Source organism: Budorcas taxicolor, chromosome 25 (assembly GCF_023091745.1).
Source record: "Budorcas taxicolor isolate Tak-1 chromosome 25, Takin1.1, whole genome shotgun sequence".
NCBI lineage: Eukaryota > Metazoa > Chordata > Mammalia > Artiodactyla > Bovidae > Budorcas > Budorcas taxicolor.
The window spans coordinates 38,827,574-38,849,303 of NC_068934.1; the positions used below are offsets into that span (position 1 = coordinate 38,827,574).

General features: G+C 43.6%; 1 protein-coding gene across 1 annotated transcript; it reads right to left on the reverse strand.

The window, feature by feature from the left end:
- Positions 1-6,274: 6,274 nt before the first annotated feature.
- On the reverse strand, positions 6,275-15,149 carry LOC128068990 (pregnancy-associated glycoprotein 4-like). Its single transcript, XM_052662274.1, is given in 9 exon segments — positions 6,275-6,424; positions 8,117-8,215; positions 8,302-8,443; positions 10,119-10,235; positions 11,159-11,352; positions 12,537-12,652; positions 12,751-12,868; positions 13,843-13,993; positions 15,055-15,149. Coding segments are annotated over 9 exon segments (1,140 nt in total). The 5' UTR covers positions 15,108-15,149.
- Positions 15,150-21,730: the final 6,581 nt, after the last annotated feature.

Consider the following 21,730-nt stretch of genomic DNA (forward strand, 5'->3'; position numbering starts at 1 on the left):
GAGTGCAAGTGTGTGGTAGTTGAACATTCTTTGAAATCGCCTTTCTTTGGGATTGCCATGAAAACAACATTTTCAATCCTGTGGCCACCGCTGAGTTTTCCAAATTTGCTCACATATTAAGTGCAGCACTTTAACGGCATCATCTTTTAGGATTTGAAATAGCTCAACAGCAATTCCATCACAACCACTAGCTTTACTCGTAGTGATGCTTCTTAAGGTCCTCTTGACTTCACATTTCAGGATGTCTAGCTCTAGGTGAGTGATCACACCATCGTGGTTATCTGGGTCATTAATATCCTATTTGTATAGTTCTTCTATATATTCTTTCAACCTCTTCTTAATATATTCTGCTTCCCTTAGGTCCATGACATTTCTTTCTTTTATTTGGCCCAAGTTTGCATGAAACCATCCTCCCCTACCTCTAATTTTCTTGAGTAGATCTTTGGTCTTTCCCATTCTATTGTTTTCCTCTATATCTTTGCACTGATCACTTAGGAAGGCTTTTTTTTTTTTTTTTTTTTTTTTTTTAATCTCCTCTTGCTGTTTTTGGAACTCTGCATTCAGGTTGGTATGTGTTTCTTTTCCCTTTTGCCTTTTGCTTCTCTTCTTTTTTTACATTATTTCCAGGAACCATTTTGCCTTTCATTTTCTTGGGGATGGTCTTTATGAGGTACGTACATTTCAAAAAACGTAGATCACCACATCCAGTTCTATTATTTCATGGCAAATACAGGGAGAAACAATGAAAGCAATGACATAGTTTATTTTCCTGGGCTCCAAAATAACTGCAGATGGTGATTGCAGCTGTGGGAAAACACACACAAACACACACACACACACACACACACACACACACACACACACACTTGGTCCTTGGAAGAAAAACTGTGAAAAATCTTGACAGAATACTAAAAAGCAGAGAAATTACTTTACCAGCAAAGATCTGTAGAGTCAAAGATATGGTTTTTCCAGAAGTCATGAGTGGATGTGAGAGTTGGACCATAAAGAAAGCTGAGCACCAAAGAATTGATGCTTTTGAACTGTGTGCTGGACAAGACTCTTGAGAGTCCCTTGGAATTCAAGGAGATCCAACCAGTCCATCTTAAAGGAAATCAGTCATGAATATTCATTGGAAGAACCGATGCTGAAGCTGAACCTCTATTATTTTGGCCAATTGATAGGTAGAACTGACTCATTATAAAAGACCCCGATGTTGGAAAAGATTAAAAGCAGGAGGCAAAGGGGAAGATAGAAGATGAAATTGTTGGGTGGCATGATCAACTTGATGAACATGAGTTTGAGCAAGCTCTGGGAGTCTGCAATGGACAGGGAAGCCTGGCATGTTGCACCCCATGATATAGCAAAGAGTGGACATGACTGAGAGATTGAACTGAACTGATTTACAGAGGACAATCAGGAAGCAGGCAGAAGTCTTTAAGGAAGGAGGAAGGAACAAGTCCTGGATATCTGACAATTTTGTGTCAGCAGGGTATTTTAAGCTGGAGAAGCTGTAGAGAAGCAATTCTATGCCAGGTGGAGAGAATGGTAAGAGGAAGGCAGGGCGGCAGCACTGGGATTTCCCAGAGGACAAGATCCCACTTCTATTAAACTTTATCAACGTTCAAAATTGTTAGGTGATTGGAAACATGAGTTTTGTTTTGGAAGTGGTAGAGTAATATTCAATGGAAGGACTGATGATGAAGATGAAGCTCCAACACTTAGGCCAATGATGTCAAGACCCATCTCTTTGGAAGAGACCCTGATGCTGGGAAAGATTGTGGGCAGAAAGAGAGAGATGAGAATATGAGATGGCATCATCTACTCAAAGGATATGAGTTTGAGGAAACTACACGAAATTGTGAAAGACAGAGAGGCCTGTTTTGTTGCCGAACATGTAACCACAAAGAGTCAGAAATGGCTTAGCAACTGAATCATATCAATGAGGACACAGGAGTGAAGGTTCTGGTCCTGGTTGGAGTGGAGAAAGATTCAGTTGGAAGGGGAGGCTTCCCATCCTCTGGTGCAGGTCCCTGAATCCAAGGCAAGGAGCACAAGATTTGAATGTTACCAAAAATTGTTTTCTAAAAAAAAAAAAAAAACAAAACAAAAAAACTGTTTTCTGCAGGAGAGAGAGCTTTGACTCAGTTTATTCTCTAGATTTTACTGAGGGATGTTGAAGGGATCTGGAATGGGCTGAGTCTGCAAAAACCAGGTGACCAGCTGCTGGAGGGTAAGGCTTGTGGTAGACATATGGCACTAGGTGCAAAACGGATCCAGAAAAAGTGTCCCTTCGGAGTGTACATGCCAATTTATCACATTGTTTCAGCAGATCACTTCAAAGTTGTTTTAGGGCAGGGAAGAAATGGATGGGTGGTATGCTTTTGTCAATTCCTGTGGGTAGTTAGATGACTAAATGTCTGCTTACTTCATTGCATGTTTGGAATCATACTTGGGAAAGAAAACTAGATCAAGTTCACACATATTTGGTCGTTAAACAGCAAGCATAGGAAGGTTTCTAAGGCAACTGTAGGGAATTTAAACATGAGGGGCCAAATGGGGACAGTTACATTTAACAGGCTGAGATTGGAATGTACAGGTTGCCATCGCTGTTGCTATGACAAGTAGCCATAACAGCTACTTCTTGCTACGCTGGAGATGTGGAAACCAAAAAGAGACCAACAGCCTTACAACTCTCCTTGCAGTGTGATTTCAGGCTAGAAGTAGTTGACAAGGTAAGGCTGACTGATAAGCCTGGGAAAGGAGCAATCTGAGCAAGTAATGATTAGCCCTTATTGGGGCCCAGAAAACAAAAGCATCGGCTCAGTCAGAGTTCTGGGTCAGGTTCAGAGATAGATGTCATTTGGCTTGAATCAGTATTTAGCATTGCAGATGGCAGCCATAACCACTGAACAGAAGGTTTCCACCTCCCTAGGTGGCAAAATAATTCATACTTTTTCCAGACTCAGGAACCAAGTAAGCCCTCTCAGGGCCACTTCTTAGCAGGCACACATGCATCTAGAGGTGGAATTATCATCATGGTGCCCATTGACCAGATGACAAAACTGAGGTTAAGGGACTTGATCAAGGTCACACAGATAAGCACGTGAAAAGCCAAGCACAAACCTAGGGTAACAGTCCTCAAATTGTGAGTTTTGATCCACATCGACTGAGAGTGGTGGGTGGTGATCTGGCAACAATGCTTAGGCAGAAGCAGGCAGTATTTAGGCTTTAATTGAAGTAAGTAAGGAAAACCAGTAGAACATTCAGCTATGACTTAAATCAAATCCCTTATGATGTTATAGTGGAGATGAAAAATAGATTCAAGGAATTAGGTGGAAGCCTGAAGATCTATGGATGGAGGTTTGTAACATTTTATGGGAAGGGGTCACCAAAACCATCCCCAAGAAAAACAAATAGGAGAAGGAAAAGGGGTTGCCTGAAGAGGCCTTAAAAAAATAAGAGAAGTGAAAGGCAAAGGAGAAAGGAAAAGATATACTGAATGGAATGCAGACTTCTAGAGAAAAGCAAGGAGATATGGAAAGTCTTCAGAAGAGAACACTGCAAGAATTAGAGGAAAATAATAGCATTTTAAAGAGTATAGATCACTTCAGAAAAATTGGAGCTACAAGATGAGCACTTCATGCAAGGATGGGCTCAATAAATGTAAGAAAATTCAGAGACTTAACAGAAGCAGATGAGATTAAGAAGAGGTGGCAAGAATGCACAGGAGAACTGTACATAAATGGTCAGAAAGACCGGGATAGGGGCGATGCTTGTGTCACTCAGGTAAAGCCAGATATACTGGAGTATGAAGCCAAGTGGGCCTTAGGAAGCATCACTACAAACAATGATAGGAGAGGTGATGGAATTCCAGCTGAGCTATTTAAAACTCCTAAAGAATGAGGCTGTAAAAGTGCTGCATTCAATATGTCAGCAAATTTGGAAAACTCAGCAATGGTCACAGTGCTGGGAACGGTCAATTTTCATTCCAATCCAAAAGAAAGGCAATTCCAAAGAATGTTCAACCTATCATGCAATTGCGCTCACGTCACTTGCTAGCAAGGTAATGCTCAAAATCCTTCAAGCTAAGCTTCAACACTACATGAAATGAAAACTTCCAGATGTACAAACTGGTTTGAGGAACAAGATATCAAATTGCCAACATCCATTGGATCATAGAGAAAGCAAGGGAATCCCAGAAAACATTTCAATTTGCTTCACTGATTATGCTGAAGACTTTCACTGTGTGGACCACAACAAACTGTGGAAAATTCTTAAGGAAATAGGAGTATCAGATCACCTAACCTGTCTCCTGAAAAGTCTGTATGTAGGTCAAAAAGTGGCAGTTAGAGTCATACACGGAATAACTGAAAGATTTAAAACTAGGAAAGAAGCGTGACAAAGTGTACACTGTCACCCTGGTTATTTAACTTCTATATAGGATAGATCATTCAATATGCTGAACTGCATTAATCCCAAGCTAGAATAAAGATTGCTGGGAGAAATATCAACATCCACAGATAGGAAGATGATACTGCCCTAATGGCAGAAAGCAAAGAAGAACTAAAGAGCCCTTTGATGAGGAGAGGAGATGCAAAAACTGGCTTAAAACTCAACATCCAAAACACTGTTCACAAAAATATATTTAACATTCCTGGCATCCGGTCCCACCACATCATGGCATATAGATGAGGGAGAAGTGGAAACATTGGCAGATTTTATTTTCTTGAGCTCCAAAACCACAATGGACCTTGACTGCAGCCCAAAATTAAAAGACACTTGCTTCTTGGAAGGACGAAAGGCTATGAAAAACCTGCACAGTGTATTAAAAAGCACAGCCTCACTTTGCTACAGAGGTCTATAGTGTCAGAGCTATGATTTTTCCAGTAATCATGTACAATGTGTGATCTGGACCATAAGAAAGGGTGAATGCCGAAGAATTGAGCTTTTGAACTGTGACGCTTGAGAAGATTCTTGAGAGTTCCATATACAACAAGAAGATCAAACCAGTCAATCTGAAAGGAAATCAACCTGTGACCCCTGCTGACTCAGTTGAGGCATCTACTGAGGGACTCCAGGTGGAAAGAATGGATGCTTCCACTGCAAAAGTGCCTCACCATGTCAGCTCCAAGCAAATAGTCTGTAGCTCCACCCCTGGAGGAAGCTCAGAAAGGCTGAAGGCTCTGTGTAACCTGGGTTCCAAGATGCATGCGTTGCATTCTCCCCAACAACATTGGAAGCCAAGGAAGGGGCATTCTGGGCCCTGGAGGAAGGGGATGGCTCAGGGATCCACTGGGGCCACCACTTACCAAGTAGGACTGGAAAGGACAGAGCAGGTATATGTGGCAGAGAGCTGGTGACTAGGATTTGGGAACAAGAGGGAACCAGTCCTGCATGAAGTACCTCACCCAACATCCCCTGGAGGTGAAGCCCAGTGATAAGTTCGTCTGAGATGGGATGAAGAGAGTCTATTTCATTACCCCTTACAATTCCTCTGAATGAGGAGGTGGTGGGGTTTGTGGGTCATCACAAATTCTTCCATGGCCTAGACCATCTGCCAGTCGCTATCCTTGGGGCTGCCTCTCCCCAGCTTCAGTCATGTAGTTCTGAAGGAAATGAACAATCATGTGTGCTGCTGAGTCAGGGGCAAAGACCATGTGAAGCCAGTCATAAGACCCTATGTCCCTGCCAGGATGGCTGATCTAGGGCTGTACATTTGAACTGAGGTTGGTGATTCAGAGAACACCCTTTAACTCTGATGTCTGCAATCTTTTTTCCTTACTAGGTTATGCCTTCAGGATTTAAAACCCTAGGGCAGGTATCTTGAACACCTTCACTACGTATAGAAGCCTTAAGGAAAAAAGTTGCCAGGCTAAGACCATCAAAGTAGACTGAAGGGAAATAGCGAGGATGATAGAGTATTCATGACTTCTGATTTCTTGGGTCCAGTCACTGAGATCTTTATATTTGCTCTGAGTCTTGTATCCTAGATTCCCAGAATCATTTCAATGAGTCTCCCCTTTCCTTGAAGCCAGTTGGAGTGGGGCTCCTCTCAATTTTGATTCAGACTTGGCTCTAGATCCTTTACTCACAGACACAAACAGAGGCAACATTTGTTTCAGCACCATTAAGAGTGAAACCCTTTATTCTTTACTGAGAATAGCATGTACAAAATACCAAATACAGTTTACCAGCATCCTGGGCAGGAGTGCTCAAAGTGTGAGTGAGTTTGTGCTAGTAATGCCCTTACTGATTCCTGAACCTCTCCAAACATTTACACTGCTGGTGCCAGGCCAATCCTGTCATTTCCTCGATCAAAGACAGAGAAAAACAGCCTCAGGAAGGCTTCACCCAGGACCCAGGTCTCTGTAGATCTCCTCACAATTTTCTTTTTAAAGGTGGTATAGCAGTAGCCTCTAGAATCCTTGGGACGTCAGAGACACACACCAGTCAGCATGAGCCCTTACCAGTGACTCCCCCCAATATCCAGACCCAGCAAAATTCTTTGTTTTATTTCCCTCTTTTGGTGAGTATCAAGGGGTTTTCTCAGCAGCAGGGGATATGAGAGTTCATCCAAAACCAAAGAGGGCCAAGACATCAGGTTGTCATGAGGAAGGGTGTGGTGAATGGAGGACTGGGAGTTGGGGAAACAGAGGAATGAAAAACAACAAAGTCCTATTGTAGAGCGTTAGGAACTATATTCAATATTCAGTGATACACCACATGAAAATGAATAAGAAAAATATATTTTTATGTATATAACTCAGTTACATTGTTGTGCAGCAGATCTTAATGCAACACTGAAGATTAGACACACTTCAATATAAGTTTTTCGAAAAGAACAAGTGTGTCCATAGCTCTCCTCATTCCCTAGTTCTTTCCTTCTGACTCCTGCTCCTTGTTTTCTTTGCAGAGATGGCTGGTTCTCCTCCTACATCCCCACAATCTGTACTTTATTAAAAAAAACAAATAAACTTTAATTTGTATTGGAGTATAGCTGATTAACAATATTCTGAGTTTCAGGTGAACAGTAAAGGGACTCAACCGTATGTATCTTATCTGGGTATCCTTGTCCCAAAGACACCTCTCCTATCCAGGCTGTCATATAACTGAGTGGAGTTCCCTGTGCTACAAAGTAACTCGATGTTGGTTATCCATCTTAAATAGAGCAGTGCCCACAACACGTTCTTGAACACTTAACTCAGGAACTCTGAGAAGCCTCCTTCAGCCCACACTCACCGTCTTTGGCCACTTCAGGCTTGGGTGGGTAACGTACTCTGGTTCCCCATCCCCACTGGTCAGTTTGGAGACCTCATCACCCCTAGTAAGTCCCCAGTGCCTTAATGCAGAGTACCTTGAGATGTCATTTGCATAGAATCCAGTGCACTTTTGCCTAGAACCAAGCAAACCTCAAAATGGCTCAAAGAGTTTGTCATTTTAGAATTTCTGAAATTCCCTCTCTTCTTCAAAGCCTTCTTTGAGTCCATCAGCCTGCTCTGAACTCTCTCAGGGAGCTGACATGAAGCCTCCACCCTGTGCCGGGGCTGAGTAGTCACTGGGTACCCTTTATTCACCTTAGTATCCAACCTCCCCCCTGAGGGGTCATGGTCGGGTACCCCAACTGACAAAGGAAGCACCTGTTCAGAGCAAGGGGAACATGCAGGCGAGGGCTAGGCTGACCATGTAATTTATCATTCAAACCAGAAAAATCTTGAGAAGGTAAGGCAGACTGTTAACTTATGTTGGGACTTCACATTTGGACTGTCCTCCGCCATTCTCCTTGTAACATGGCCTATTTCAGGGACAGCTAGAGCTAAATTTCATGTTCATGCACCTTCGGGTTCAGATTGAATTGAAGCTCTTTGAAGACTGAGGACCTTAGTGTTCCTCTCTCCCTGACTCCCACCATGCCATATGGTGTGGTATCTCCACATTTATTTCAGGAAAATCAGTGTCCCACACAGCCCTTTACTCTCAAGTGATTGGTACTGTGGGAGGCACTGCAGCATCTGCAATGGTGTGACATGGCCTCCAGAGGGCACCCCCCTCCCAGCAGCAGCCCAAGGGTTCCTGCAAGCTCCAGTTTGAGAATCAATGCTCAGTATTGTCCCTTCACCTTGAGGATGTAGGCTCGACCTGGCACTGGGTAGTTGATGCCGTTGATGGTGAAGATAATAGGGGGCAGAGTATTGACCGCAGAACATGAAAAGTAGTGCTGTAGAGAGAGAGGGTGAGAGGTTGGCTATGGAGATCCTTGTTGTGTGTGGAGACAGGGAGTGACCCTGGGGCATGACCCTTCACCATGGAACCCTGTGGCGTGGTGCCGATGAGCTTCTGTATGTTATTGATCAGTCTTCCTGGGCCTTGGATATGTGATGACCCTGTGTCCACAAGGGCCATGCAGTCGTCAGAACAAGCAATAACCCCTCTTTTCATGGTGATACTGAGAGACAATGGAAGAAAGTGGGCATCAAGGTCATTCTGAGTCTCCCCAGAGTTGTCCCCTTCCCGACTGTCTCATAAACAGCCCTTCGTCTCTTGCTCTCTTTTCCTTTGCTCTCGACACAGCACCTTTCCTGATATCCTCAAATGTAGTACTTGAATACACCAAGATCTTTTGTACCTTGACACAAGCTAGTCTTCCTTCCTAGAAGACTCCACTTCCCTTTGACTAGCAAATTTCTTCTCATCTTCCAGATTCCAGCTTAATTGTATTGTTTTTGGGAAGTCTTTTCCCTGGTGTTTATCAGTCTCCTGTCTTGGTCACTCTCTGTAGACCCTTCCTCATGACTGTTGCTGCTGCTGCTGCTAATTCACTTCAGTCATGTCCAACTCTGTGCGACCTCATAGAGAGCAGCCCACCAGGCTCTGCCATCCCTGGGATTTTCCAGGCAAAGTACTTTAGTGGGTTGCCATTACCTTCTCTTCCTCATGTCTAGAATGTACTAAAGTCACAATTCACTATGTGGATGAGTCACTTCATGTACATCTGCCTTCGTAAATGTGAAGGCAAGTTTTATTCTCCTTGCCTCCCTAAGGTGCCTGGCACACAGTGGATGTCCAATACTTTTTTGTTAAATGATTGAATGAAGACTGAGAAAACAATAAGAAATCTCCAGAGAGCTGTGGCTGGTGGGGAACAAATGACGGGTCACACACAGTGTGAAGATGGAGATTCACAGGGAAAGCAGATTCTCATTGTAGGGACAGAGAGGGGCTCCTCTGGGAGAGGGTATCTCCCAGCATTGCTCCTACAACCAGCTCAGACCCTGAGACCCTGGCCAGGAAATACATGACTAGCCCACACAAACTCCAAAGGAGAGGTCAGCTTTTGTCTGAGGGTATCACACAGAATCCTGTCAGTTATGCCTCTTGTCCTCAGGTCACTCCTGGATCCCTCCTACCTAATTCTCTCTTATAGCCCCTGCCTCACTGTGTGCCCATGAACATGGGGTGCCTTTTGTATTAGTTGCTTTCATGTCTTAAGACTACAGCCAACCTCTTTCCACTGCTGGGTAGCTGCTCCCTAAGCAAACCAGTTTTCCCCATTTTCTCAGGACTGTCCCTGTTTTTAAAATGACATTCATCTGTACTGAGAACTTCCTATGTCTTAGGTAGCCCTGGACAGTTGGTCATCTTATCATAACTCTGTTCAGGCTGGTGAAATTCTCCCTGATCCTCTGTTCACCATACTGTAGAGTCCTCTAAACATGCTACCCACCTCAAAGGGCAGTGGGTGCAGCCCTCTCCCAGCTGCACAGACCTCTCTAGACCATTTTAGGACCCTGGTCAGAGCCTTGCTCAGAAGGCCTGGGGATTATGAACCCATTGGTTGTTTGTGTATCTATGTGCTTGTGTGTTTCTTTGTATGTGTGTTTGTATGTGTCTCTGTGTGTGCTTGTGTGTCTCTGACTAGCTATGCATGTTTTTATGTGTCTCTATGTAGGTTTACATGTATCTGCTTGCATGTTTCCAAGTGTCTCTGTGTCTGTCTGTGTCATTGTGGGTGGTGTATATATCTGTGAGACTGTGTGAGAATGTATTTGTGTGTGTCTGCCTGTGTCCATGTACATTAGTGGGAGCATCACTTGGGCTGACAATCAGAGGGAGAGATTTACTGGTCTACGTGTACACTCTAGTCGCCCACTTGGATCAATGGTACCCAGTTGAGCTCTCCCTTGTAGTAGCAGTGGTCCACCCCACCAAAAATCACCACACTGCCATCCTGCTCGTCTCTGTAGAGAGAACTGAGGGGGGTGTCGTTGGAGGAGAGTAACAACAGCACTGTCTGAGAGCTGTGCTTTTCCAACCATCAAGGCCCTAATAAGATCCCCATGTACAGATGCAGAAATAGTGTCTAGGAGAGATAGAAATCCAGACTGAGGTATGTTACTGTCTCATGAGTGGCACAGAGGATGTTAGAAGCTGAATCACTTGTCTGAGCTCCACCCACTATGTCTTCTGAAGATTCCCTGGACCTCCAGCAACCTGAGTGCTCAGACACCCTCATAGGACACGATGCTGAAGTGTTTTGCCTTTCCTCTTGTCCACCTTGTCATTTCTCAGGAAAATCAAGGCCTGGGGGTTCTAAGGGTGTGGGTTCAGGTCACCCAGAGTTGGCTCCACTGGCCTGTGACCTCCACTGTCCAAAGGGCCCCACACTCAGAAGGGACCTCATCTCTGCTCTCCCAGTCTTGAAATGCCTAATATTCATTGAACAAAGTGTTCCATACTTTTGTGTCCAACACTTTCATTTCTCACTGGCTCCACAAATTGCGGAGCTGATCCAGGGTTCCCAGTGAAGTCCCAAAGAGGAAGAAAAGATATCCACCATCCTTCTCCTTCCTTCCTTAACAAATTCATAATCAAATCATAATGCTTTTTCCTCCAAATTGTTTCCTGTTGCCTTCCTTTTGCCTCCTTCCTATCTCACCCCCCTAGACCAAGTTACTGGTCTTGAGCCCAGGGGTAGGTTTGTGTTCAAATAAAATTTTATCTATAAAAGCAAGTGGTGAAACCAGGTAGGGCCCTGGGGCCATAGTTATCCTTGGTTATTTTTCTCTCAGGATACTTCTTTATCAAGTGTTCTATAATTTTCGTGCAACTGAATGCATTTTACAGCTAATTTGGAGAAAGGAATTGTCCATCTCAGACTTACTTGCTCAAGTAGAAGGCAAAAACAGGCTCAGAAATGGCACCTTGATTTTTCAGTTTGTCGAAGATGGGGATGGCTCTGGAGAAGGATAGGTTGGGGTAGTTCAAGCCCAAGACACCATCAAATCTTCTACTCTCAAACCCGGATTCCACCATGCTTAGACCGAACAGCTGGTAAGTGCTTACAAGGTCCCCAATCTGTGGGAGAGAAGAGTGTTCCCACTTACAGATACGTGAAGTGGGGCTAGAACTGGGCTGGGGTGCATTGTCATTAGATCCTCAGAGAAAAATTGAGGCTGGGCTCTGTCTTTGGTTGCCCACAAATGGGTAGAGAAACCTAGAAGGGGAATTTGGGTTCCATTTGAGAGAGGCTGCAAATTCTAAAACATCTGCCCCTCTGAAAAACACTACCTGAGTGAGTTAAATTGGTCTCATGGCTTCTGTACAGGTGGGGCAACCATGAGTCAGGACAGGTCCCATTGGTGCCACCTTATGGACAAAACAATTGAGAGCAAGATAGCCTTCTCTTTGCCATTACTGTGACCTAATGACAAGAATGGACTGAATTCTCGGTAAGGTACTGTGGATTCTCCATCTGTCCTGGAAGACAGAATCCAAAAACACAATCTTGCTTGCAGGATTCTATGAAATTACTGCCTGGGGAATTCACTTCTGGGGATATGTGTATATTTCTGTGAGTGTTTATGAAAGAGAAAGAGAGAGAGGGGAACTACTCAAGTATTTTGGGGAAAGCAAGCCATAGATTTATTAGACTCTCAAGGGTCTCTAGAGTGAGAAGTCATTTATCAGGCCCCTTGAATTCTCAGGCCTCCAGTTTCCCACTCCTGATACCCTTGACTGCCTCCAGGGTCCCCAGATCCATTTTATCCTGTCCCTAAACACCCCACAGCAACTTCAGGCCTGAAAAGCCAGCCTAACTCCACCTTTTATCACCTGTGTGCTCTCAGCAATGCCCTTGCTGTCTGGACCTGCCTCATAAAGTCTCATGACCTAATCAGAGTAACTGCTTTGTGAGGTTGTTGCAGAATTAAACCAGTTATCACCTGAAAGTTACTGGAACAGTCTGTTAATATAAAAGTAGGTGCTTTTATCCCTTCTCACTCCAAGCCAAATGAACCTTGAACTGCTTATGGGCACAAAAGCTGCAAGTCTACACCTCAAGCCACTCTCTGGGTTACCTAATTTGTTTGCTCATGTGTCACCGTGGGCATTGCCTCACCAGAGACATGATCCTGTGGATAAGATGGCCAAATTTTATGGGAGTTAGGCTAGGAAGGGTCTTGCCAGATGGTCCTGCATCTGTTTTGTAAGCAGTGGTCGCCTCATATACAGTCCTGACTCAGCATTTGTTACACTGTTACCCGAACTGTGTCATGAACAACTCCTCTCATTTTCCCAGATCCATGCATGATCTCAAACATCTTATTGGCAAGCCGGAAGGTGGAAGACTGGCGATGTCTGAACCTAACACGTGGAGCTGCAGACACAAGAGATGAGTGTCATCAGGTGCCAAGGGTGGAAACAGGGCGGCAGGGTAAGTGAAAGATGGTCCAGGTAGGGGGTGTCTGTACTCACAAATGGTTGAACTGTTGCAATAGATGGAGGGCACCCACAAGTCAGATGAGGCTGTGTCAAAGACAACCTGGAACTCCTGAGGGGGTGTTTCAATGGTGATGTTACCCATGTAGACCAACTACAGGGAGAAGGAGGGAGTGGGTTAGTGCAGAACTGGCTACCCTCTATTCCCACACTGATGCCTCCCTCTGGGTATCACATATCTTGAGACCACTTTCTAACCACCGTGCAGCTCACAGACTTTGGACACGGAGGTATCTTCATTTGATATATTTTTTCCTGTGCTACATTGTATGCAAGATATGAACTCTATGACCAGGCGTTGAAGTTGTACCTCCTTCATGGGAAGCCCAGAGGCATAACCACTGGGCCTCCAGGACTGCTGGACACCCAGGGATGTCCTGGTGCCTTCATTTGAGGAGCTATGTAGTCTCTTCAAACCAAGCATCACAATCCCTTCTCCAGGAGGTCCTTCTTGATCAACTCCAGCCACTTCCTCTAAACTCAGACCACATCCAATCAACACCACAACGGTGACCCTTTCAATTGACATGCATTTATTCTTAGCCTATCTCTCAGGCTCTCATGGGCATTCTTGAAGACAAAATAAGCCCTTTTCTAATCTAAAAGCAGTAAGCACTGTGTTAGATTCTTATGGTCATACACAGAACACAGGTTCAGTAACTTTTTCCTGCTGTTGCTCTTGCATCTGTGGAAACTGAATTCCTCTACCTGGGGATTCACAATTGCTTTGCAGTTGGTTCTACCTTTTGATCAGTGATGGTTCACTCTTCATCTGTAACTGAGTGGCTCACATCATTCAGAAGGAACAACCCTCCTCAAACTAATGACACATGTTTGACACAGAAATGGATATTTACCTGCCACCTGGTAATTGACAAGCCCAGTCACAAACACCAACAGTTGAGAATGAGAGTATCTTCTCCTCTGGCTGGGGTCCCTGTTTTCCATTGTCTCAGCCTCCTGCAGGAACCCCAAACCCAACATCCCACCTGGCACCTCCAGATGAGCCCCATGCTAAGCTAGAGCACCAGTAGGCACTGTGGAGCAACATCCTCCCAAAATGCTCACATCTCTCATGTTTCTCAATGGGTGAATAGTTAGATTTGAACCACGAAAAGAAATCTGGGGCAGTCTGTAAGGATGTTCCTTCAAGACATCGTTCAGCATGTTTTTACCACTGAGGGTTTTTCTCATGGTCTTCACTGTCCTTAGAGGTATTCTTTCACCGAGCATTTGACAAAGAAAACAAAGAAGATGCTACAATTAACTGTCAGTGTTAATGTATAACTGTCACTGTAATGGCCCTGTGTGTTTTCTAGTCATTTTTGTAAAGCACATTATTATCAAAATTTTATGCATATACCATGGCAAAGACATAGATTTGAATACAGGTTCTTTTCTCCCATCTTGGGTAAGACATATGACCATGTGGTGTCTCAGTGTCCCCTTCGGCAAAATGGTGGAATGTAACAATACAAACCCACCAAATAGAATATCTTGGGGATAAGTGAAATGATCGATATAAGGTACCTGATAAATAGGAAGTCTCAACCATGACAGCCATTAGCATTGCTGTTGCCATCCCAATCATTCCTTCTCAAAGAACCTCAAAGAAGGAGGTAGAAGGGGACTCATTCTCTTTTACAACGGAGCAATTTGAAATGCAAGAGGTTTCTGAGTTGGCTGTGGTCACACTGCTTGTCACATATAAGACAGTGTATCTTTCTCCAAGTTGAAAGAGAAGAGAGATTTGAAAGAATCCAAGATATAGGGAACAAGGAAGGGAAATTCGGAGGCTTGGGAAGGAAGTAAGAGTCAAATGAAAAATTAAAAGAAAACAACACAAAGAGAAATAGACTCCCAGTGACTTCCAAAGTGATGGAGAGGTAAATGACAGTGATACAGAGATGCGGACATAGGCATATACACACTGAAATTGACAGGGGAAAAAGAGGACATGTTAAACAAAATTTAGAAAAGTGCTATTCCACAGGACCAGATCAACATCTGCATAGACTGTGCACTGAACAGTTGCAAGGAGTTGCATTTTCAACAAGTCATGACATGACTGGACCCCAAATGTTGTGCAACTCTAATCTACACCAAGACCTTGGAATCCACAGTTCCTATAGCAAGTTACTTATCAATAAGTCAGAGTTGAACTTTAAGACTTTTAGGGAAATATTCCATTCCCTTCTAAACCTGATGGGTGGAAGAATAATCAGATGAAAAAGAAATCCAAGAAAGGAATATGATGTGACATACAGTCGCCGTACTTACTTGACTATGCACTCTGAGAAGGCCACCAGCCCGGGGAGCACAAGCCACTTCATGCTTCTTTCCTGGCTCCAAGTACTCAAGGAAGTTTAGGTTCTTCATATGTAGTGCTGACTGGGAGCCCCTAGTTATATATGCTCTGAGCTACCCTAGTTTTCCACTTCAGGCCACTAAAAGATCTGAAAAAAAAAAAAAAAAAAGACACACACACACACACACACACACACACAAAACTCTTGATAAAATCTTTACCTTCATCAGTGTCCTTGGCGAGGGGACTTTGAAGCTTTTTAGAATACAGAGAATTGAACTGTAATCTCTTCCTTGAAGCTTGTCTGGAAAATCAAACTGATCTGCATGGACATCTAAGAAGACGGAGAACCTTGCCTGCTTGGAGAAAAAACTGCTAAATACATCATGAAAATGGATACTAGGGGCCATGCTCGACACTCGTGGTTTCATGTCATCTTCCTAGCCACTTTATAGCATATGCATTGCTGTCTTCATTGGAGAAGAGATTGCTAGGAGGATAAGTTGTCAAATGACAAAGTGAAAATTTCAGGGACAGCCCAGGGACATAAAACTGGCTTTAAGTAGTGGGTCTAATGGCAGACATCAGGGGCACCTATGATACCAGTCTGCCTCAAAGATTTAGGGCAGAGCAGTACTTCAGTTGCATGCTTTCAGTATTGGAAGAAATGTCATATGCATCCACAAGATATTTTATATCATCCAACAAATGTACAAGAAAGAACTGTGTGCTAGGCTCTGGGTTAAAGGCTTCAAAGTCAAAGTCGATCAAGACAAAAGTAGTCATTATCTTAAGAGAGCTAGATGTCTCGTTCTCACAAACTCATGGCCCCAAGAGGCAGGAGACATGATACTAGGACCAGGTGGCCATGTAGGAATCTGGGCAGTCTCTACCACTAGGAGCAGACTTTCCTCAACTTCACCCATGCTGGAAGGCAGGCCAGTTGGCCACATTTTGAATAGAATCAGAGGTTTGGATATTTATGTACAGTCTACTGATTTTTATGTTAGCAACTAAATCTTTTCCCCAAAAATAAGTGGGAACAAAATCTCCACAGTGATGTGCTGGAATCAGCCTTCAATCACTGCAGGTTTTTGTTTCTGGCCTAGAGTTGAGAGTGCAGTGGTGACAGAGAGGAATTGAATTCCGGCTGGTTGATTTTTAAAGAGACTGAATGCATACTAAACATGCTGACTCATTGGAAAAGACCCTGATATTAGGAAAGTTGAAGGCAAGACGAGAAGTGAAAGACAGAGGATGAGATGTTTGGATAGCATCACCAAGTCGATGGAGATGAGCTTGAGAAAGCTCCAAGAGTTGGTGATGGATAGGGAAGCCTGGCATGCTGCAGTCTATGGCACTTCAAAGAGATAGACACAACTGAAGGATTGAACTGAACTGAAAAAATTGAGAACAAAAACTAATAAATCTAATTGCATCAAGTTGTTGATTAGCTACCTATAACAACATATTACTTAAGTGGCTTTAAAATTCAGACTTATGCCTTTACATTCAGAGTGGAATATCTTCTAAAGAAAAACAAAAATCCTGCCCATCAAAAACAAAACCAAAGAAAATGCAAAGAAAAAGAGAGAAGAAATCTGACACTATGTTCAACAACTTCAGTTCAGTACAATTGCTAAGTCATGTTCAACTCTTTGTGAGCCCATGAATGGCAGCATGCAAGGCCTCCTTGTCCATCACCATCTCCCAGAGTCCACATATATTCATGTTCATTGAGTTGGTGATGCCATTCAACCATCTCGTCCTCTGTCATCCCCTTCTCCTCCTGCCCTCAGTCTTTCCCCAAATCAGGGTCTTTTCAAATGAGTCAGCTCTTTGCATCAGGTGGCCAAAGAACTGGAGTTTCAGCTTCAGCATTGGTCCTTCCAGTGAACATTCAGGACTGATTTCCTTTAGGATGGACTGGTTGCATCTCCTTGCAATCTGAGGGACACTCAAGAGTCTTCTCCAACACCAGTTTTCAAAAGCATCAATTATTTGGGACTCAGATTTCCTTATAGTCCAACTTTCATGTGCATATGTGACCACTGGAAAAACCATAGCCTTGACTACATGGACATTTGTTGACATAGCAATGTCTGCTTTGCAATATGCTGTCTAGGTTAGTCTTAACTTTCCTTCCAATGTGTAAGCATCTTTTAATTTCATGGCTGCAATCACCATCTGCTGTGATTTTGGAGCCCAGAAAAATGAAGTCAACCACTGTCTCCACTGTTTTGCCATCTATTGGCCATGATGTGATGGGACAGGATGCCATGATCTGTGTTTTCTAAATGTTGAACTTTAAGCCAACTTTTTCACCCTCCTCTTTCAGCTTCATCAGGAGGTTCTTTATTCTTTTTTACTTTCTGCAATAGGATGATGTCATTTGCATACCTGAGGATATTGATATTTCTCCACACAATCTTGATTCCAGCCTGTGCTTCTTTCAGCCCAGCCTTTTCATGATGTACTCTGCATATGAGTTAAATAAGCAGGGTGAAAATATACAGCCTTGACGTACTCCTTTCCTATTTGGAACCAGTCTGTTTCTCCATGTTCAGTTCTAACTGTTGCTGCATACAGGTTTTTCAAGAGGCAGGTCAGGTGGTCTGGTATTCCCATCTCTTTTAGAATTTTCCACATTTTATTGTGATCCACACAGTCAAGGCTTAGCATAGTCAGTAAAGCAGAAGTAGGGTTTTTTTTCTGGAATTGCTTGCTTTTTTGATAATCCATCAGATGTGGGAACACAATTTGTGTATCCTCTGCCTTTTCTAAAATCAGCTTGATCATCTGGATGTTCGTGGTTCACGTATTCCTGAAGCCTGGCTTGGAGAATTTTAACCATTACTTTACTAACATGTGAGATGTGTTCAATTGTTCTATAGTTTGAACATTATTTGGCACTGCCTGTCTTTGGGATTGCAATGAAAACTGACATTTTCCAATCCTGTGGCCATTGCTGTGTTTTCCAAATTTTCTGGTGTATTGAGTACAGCACTTTCACAGCATCATCTTTCAATATTTGAATAGCTCAAATGGAATTCCATCACCTCCACTAGCTCTGTTCGCAGTTAGGCTTCCTAAGGCCCTATTGACTTCACATTCCAGAATGTCTGGCTCTAGGTGAGTGATCACACCATCGTGATTATCTGGGTCGTGAAGATCTTTTTTGTACAGTTCCTATGTGTATTCTTGCCACCTCTTCTTAATATATTTTGCTTCTGATAGGTCCATACCATTTCTGTCCTTTATTGAGCTCATCTTTGCATGAAATATTCCCTTGGTGTCTCTAATTTTCTGAAGAGATCTCTTGTCTTTCCCATTCTATTGTTTTCCTCTATTTCTTTGCATTGATCTCTGAGAAAGGCTTTCTTCTCTCTCCTTGCTATTCAAATGGAACTCTGCATTCAAATGGATATATCTTTGCTTTTCTCCTTTGCTTTTTGTTCCCTTCTTTTCACAGCTATCTGTAAGGCCTCCTCAGACAGCCATTTTGCTTTTTTGTGCTACTTTTTCTTGGGGATGGTCTTGATTCCTGTCTCCTGTACAATGTCATGAACCCTCTGTCCATAGTTATTTAGGCACTCTGTCTATTAGATCTAGTCCCTTAAATCTATTTCTCACTTCTGCAGCATAGTTGTAAGGGATTTGTTTTAAGTCATACCTGAATGGTCTAGTGCTTTTCTCCACTGTCTTTAATTTCTGTCTTTATTTGGTAATAAGGAGTTCATGATCTGAGCCATGATATGAACCAAGTGCAACATATGACTACATTCTGTCAATAAACTGTGAAAAGACATCTGCATTTAGAGAATCAGGGAAATTTGCACATGGACTGGATATAAAATGATCATAATCTTGGGAACAAAAGATCATTTTTTTTTCATATCCTATCATTCTACCACAAATACTCATTATGTATATTTGGTGAAATGTACATCTTGTCCCTAAAATCCTTCAGGAAAAATGAATAAGAGTTAAAAGAGAGAATGAAATGATGGTCCATCTTGATTTAAAAACAGATAGCTGCTATGCTATGCATAGCTGCTATGGACTGAATTGTGTCCACCCTTGACTCGCAATGTGATGGTATTAGGAAGTAAGGCCTTTGGGAGGTACCCAGGTTGACATGGGGTTTTGATGGTGGTCCCTCATGATGGGACTAGCCTCTCCCTCTTTTTCTCTCTTATTCTCCCTCTTCTTCCTTCCCTTCAACCACCACATGTGAGAACATAGCAACAAGGGAAAGACTGATACAAGTCAAGAATGTCTTCATTGGGAACTCAATTGGCCACCACCTGGATGTTGTATAGTCTCCAGTCTATGACAACCAGTGGGACTAAGAGGTTAGTTTTGTAGTTACTGATGCCGAATGATGAAATATAGGGTTCATGACACTCTTCTTTCTTATATTTGTTATGTTTGAAATATCGTTTTGCAGTAAGAAGTTTATAGAAAGTCCATTTTGAAGTTTCTGTCTTAGTGATAGCCTGAGGAGTCCAAGATAACAGATTCATGCAGGTCCCCAATGAATGAGTGGTTGGAGGACCACATGCTCCTTATTCCAACTCATGTCTTGTCATCTGAAAACTGTCCCTCACACCTGACACCTTTAACATTCCCCTCTCCCATCTGCATCTTCATGCCTTTGCTAAGCTGAATCATCTAGCTGGAGATGTTGATGATTCAGGACAAGGTCTGGAAGCAGAAGGAATGCATACATTTTTAGAAAAAATGAACTGGGAACATCCGTCTTGGTTTTCACTTCTTTAGTGCCATCTCCAGGTGAAGGATTGGGCTTGGGTAGGGAGGGAGCCACAAGTGGGACTGCCAAGATATCTACAAACGAAGGGAGGAGGAATTCAGAACCCAGTAACCAGGAGGTGGGCAGCGTGCACATGACCCAGGAGGGGCAGAAGAAGCACTGGGAAAAGCATAGTGCCTACCTGAGGGACAGACCTTCTTGAGTCTTCTGGTTAAACTTGGAGGTCACGTAATTCCTGCTTGAATTCCTTCTCCAGATGTTGAGGGGAGAGAGCTGTACTCACTGCTGATGAGTCACACGGAGGGCTTACCCAGAAGCCCTTTGATTCCACTCTAAGAGTGGGCATCATCCCAAGCCAGAGAGCAAATGGCAGATCATCCAAACGATGACCTACTTCAATGGTATTTAAAACTCTTCGACAAAACTTGTCTAAGAGTCCTGGCATATCTTGTTCATAGAGTTTGTTTGTAGAGATGATTCATCAGCCTACTTTGGGTTTCTGCTTAGGAATCTACAAGCTTCCCCACTGGTAACTTCTGACTTATAACTACCTGATCGCATCCCACAAAACCAAAATGATGGTAAGTTCCAGTGGGCAAGGCCTCTAAGACCCCGTTGTCAAAGCAGTTGTGTGCCAAGTGGTCTACCATTCTCAACCCTGAGCCCAGATCCATAAACATGAACAGTTACATCTCCCTGCCCACCATCATCCCCAGCAACACCACCTCTGAGCCACTTGTCCACTGATTGGCATTGAGCCTCAATCTGGAACAGGTGTTCTGGAGCAAGTCCAGTCTCCCTCATCCAAGAGATGGGAAACTGAACCCTGGGGTGTATGACTCACCTTAAGGTTGCCAGTAAGTTAGTGAAGACTTGGGACCGAGGAATTCTGGTTCCCAGGCTAGGAGACTTCCAGGAAGGGAAAGATGAGAGAAATCTCAATTGCATCCACTGCTGGGTAGCTCTAAGATGACTGCAAGCACCAGAATGGAAGTTTCTTTTCCATTGCCCCTCAAGTCTGGTTCCGATTTTAGCAGCAGACCTGGCTCCATGTAGGAGCAGGAAAGCAGTATTCAGGGCTGTTTCTTCTGGGTTCCAGGCACAGTGGGAGAGCTCCAGCTGTAGTGACTCTAGGAGGCAGTCCAGCAGGTGGTGACTGACTCATTCCCAACTCAGATCCCCAGAGCTCCAGCTCCTCATTCACACAAGACAGACCCTTGGCTGACTGGGTAACATGAACCTGCATTCACAGTGAGAAGCTTTCTCTTCTCCACCTTCTGGTAACTTAGATATGTGCCTTATGTTTTCTCAGGGAACCACTGGCTGAGAGAGGTCAGGGTCTGAGACTAGCCTGGATGCAGGGGATGTGTTCCCTCTTTGATGCTCCAAAGAGACCTTGGAGATTCAAAGGCCTTGAGAGAATTACAATCACCCTTATATTTTGTAGGGACATTGCTTTACAAATCTGGTTGGAGAAAAAGGACAGAAACACAGGACAAAGCTGGACATCTCTGGGTCCCAGCTGAGTGTGAGTTGAATTCCAGCCACCAGGCCTCAGAGCCAGGTGCTGATGTTATGCACAAGCCACCTTTGAAGATACAAAAGAGGAAAGAGTTTTGGGCAGAGAGCAGTGTGCTCAAAGGTCCATGGGAATCACATGGGGCAAGCCCAAACAAAAGTCATTACTTGTTTCTTTGCTCAATCAGTTCCTTTGCATTTCTACTCCTGAGAACAAGTACACGGAGATAGTCAGAGGCACTGGTGGCCCCCTGACACGTGATGCTTCTGGTGATAACCAGTTTCTGGACACGTTTCTGAGTCCAGAGCATATTCAGCCTCGTGACAGCCCCAGGTTCTCCCTTCTTGGGAAGGCT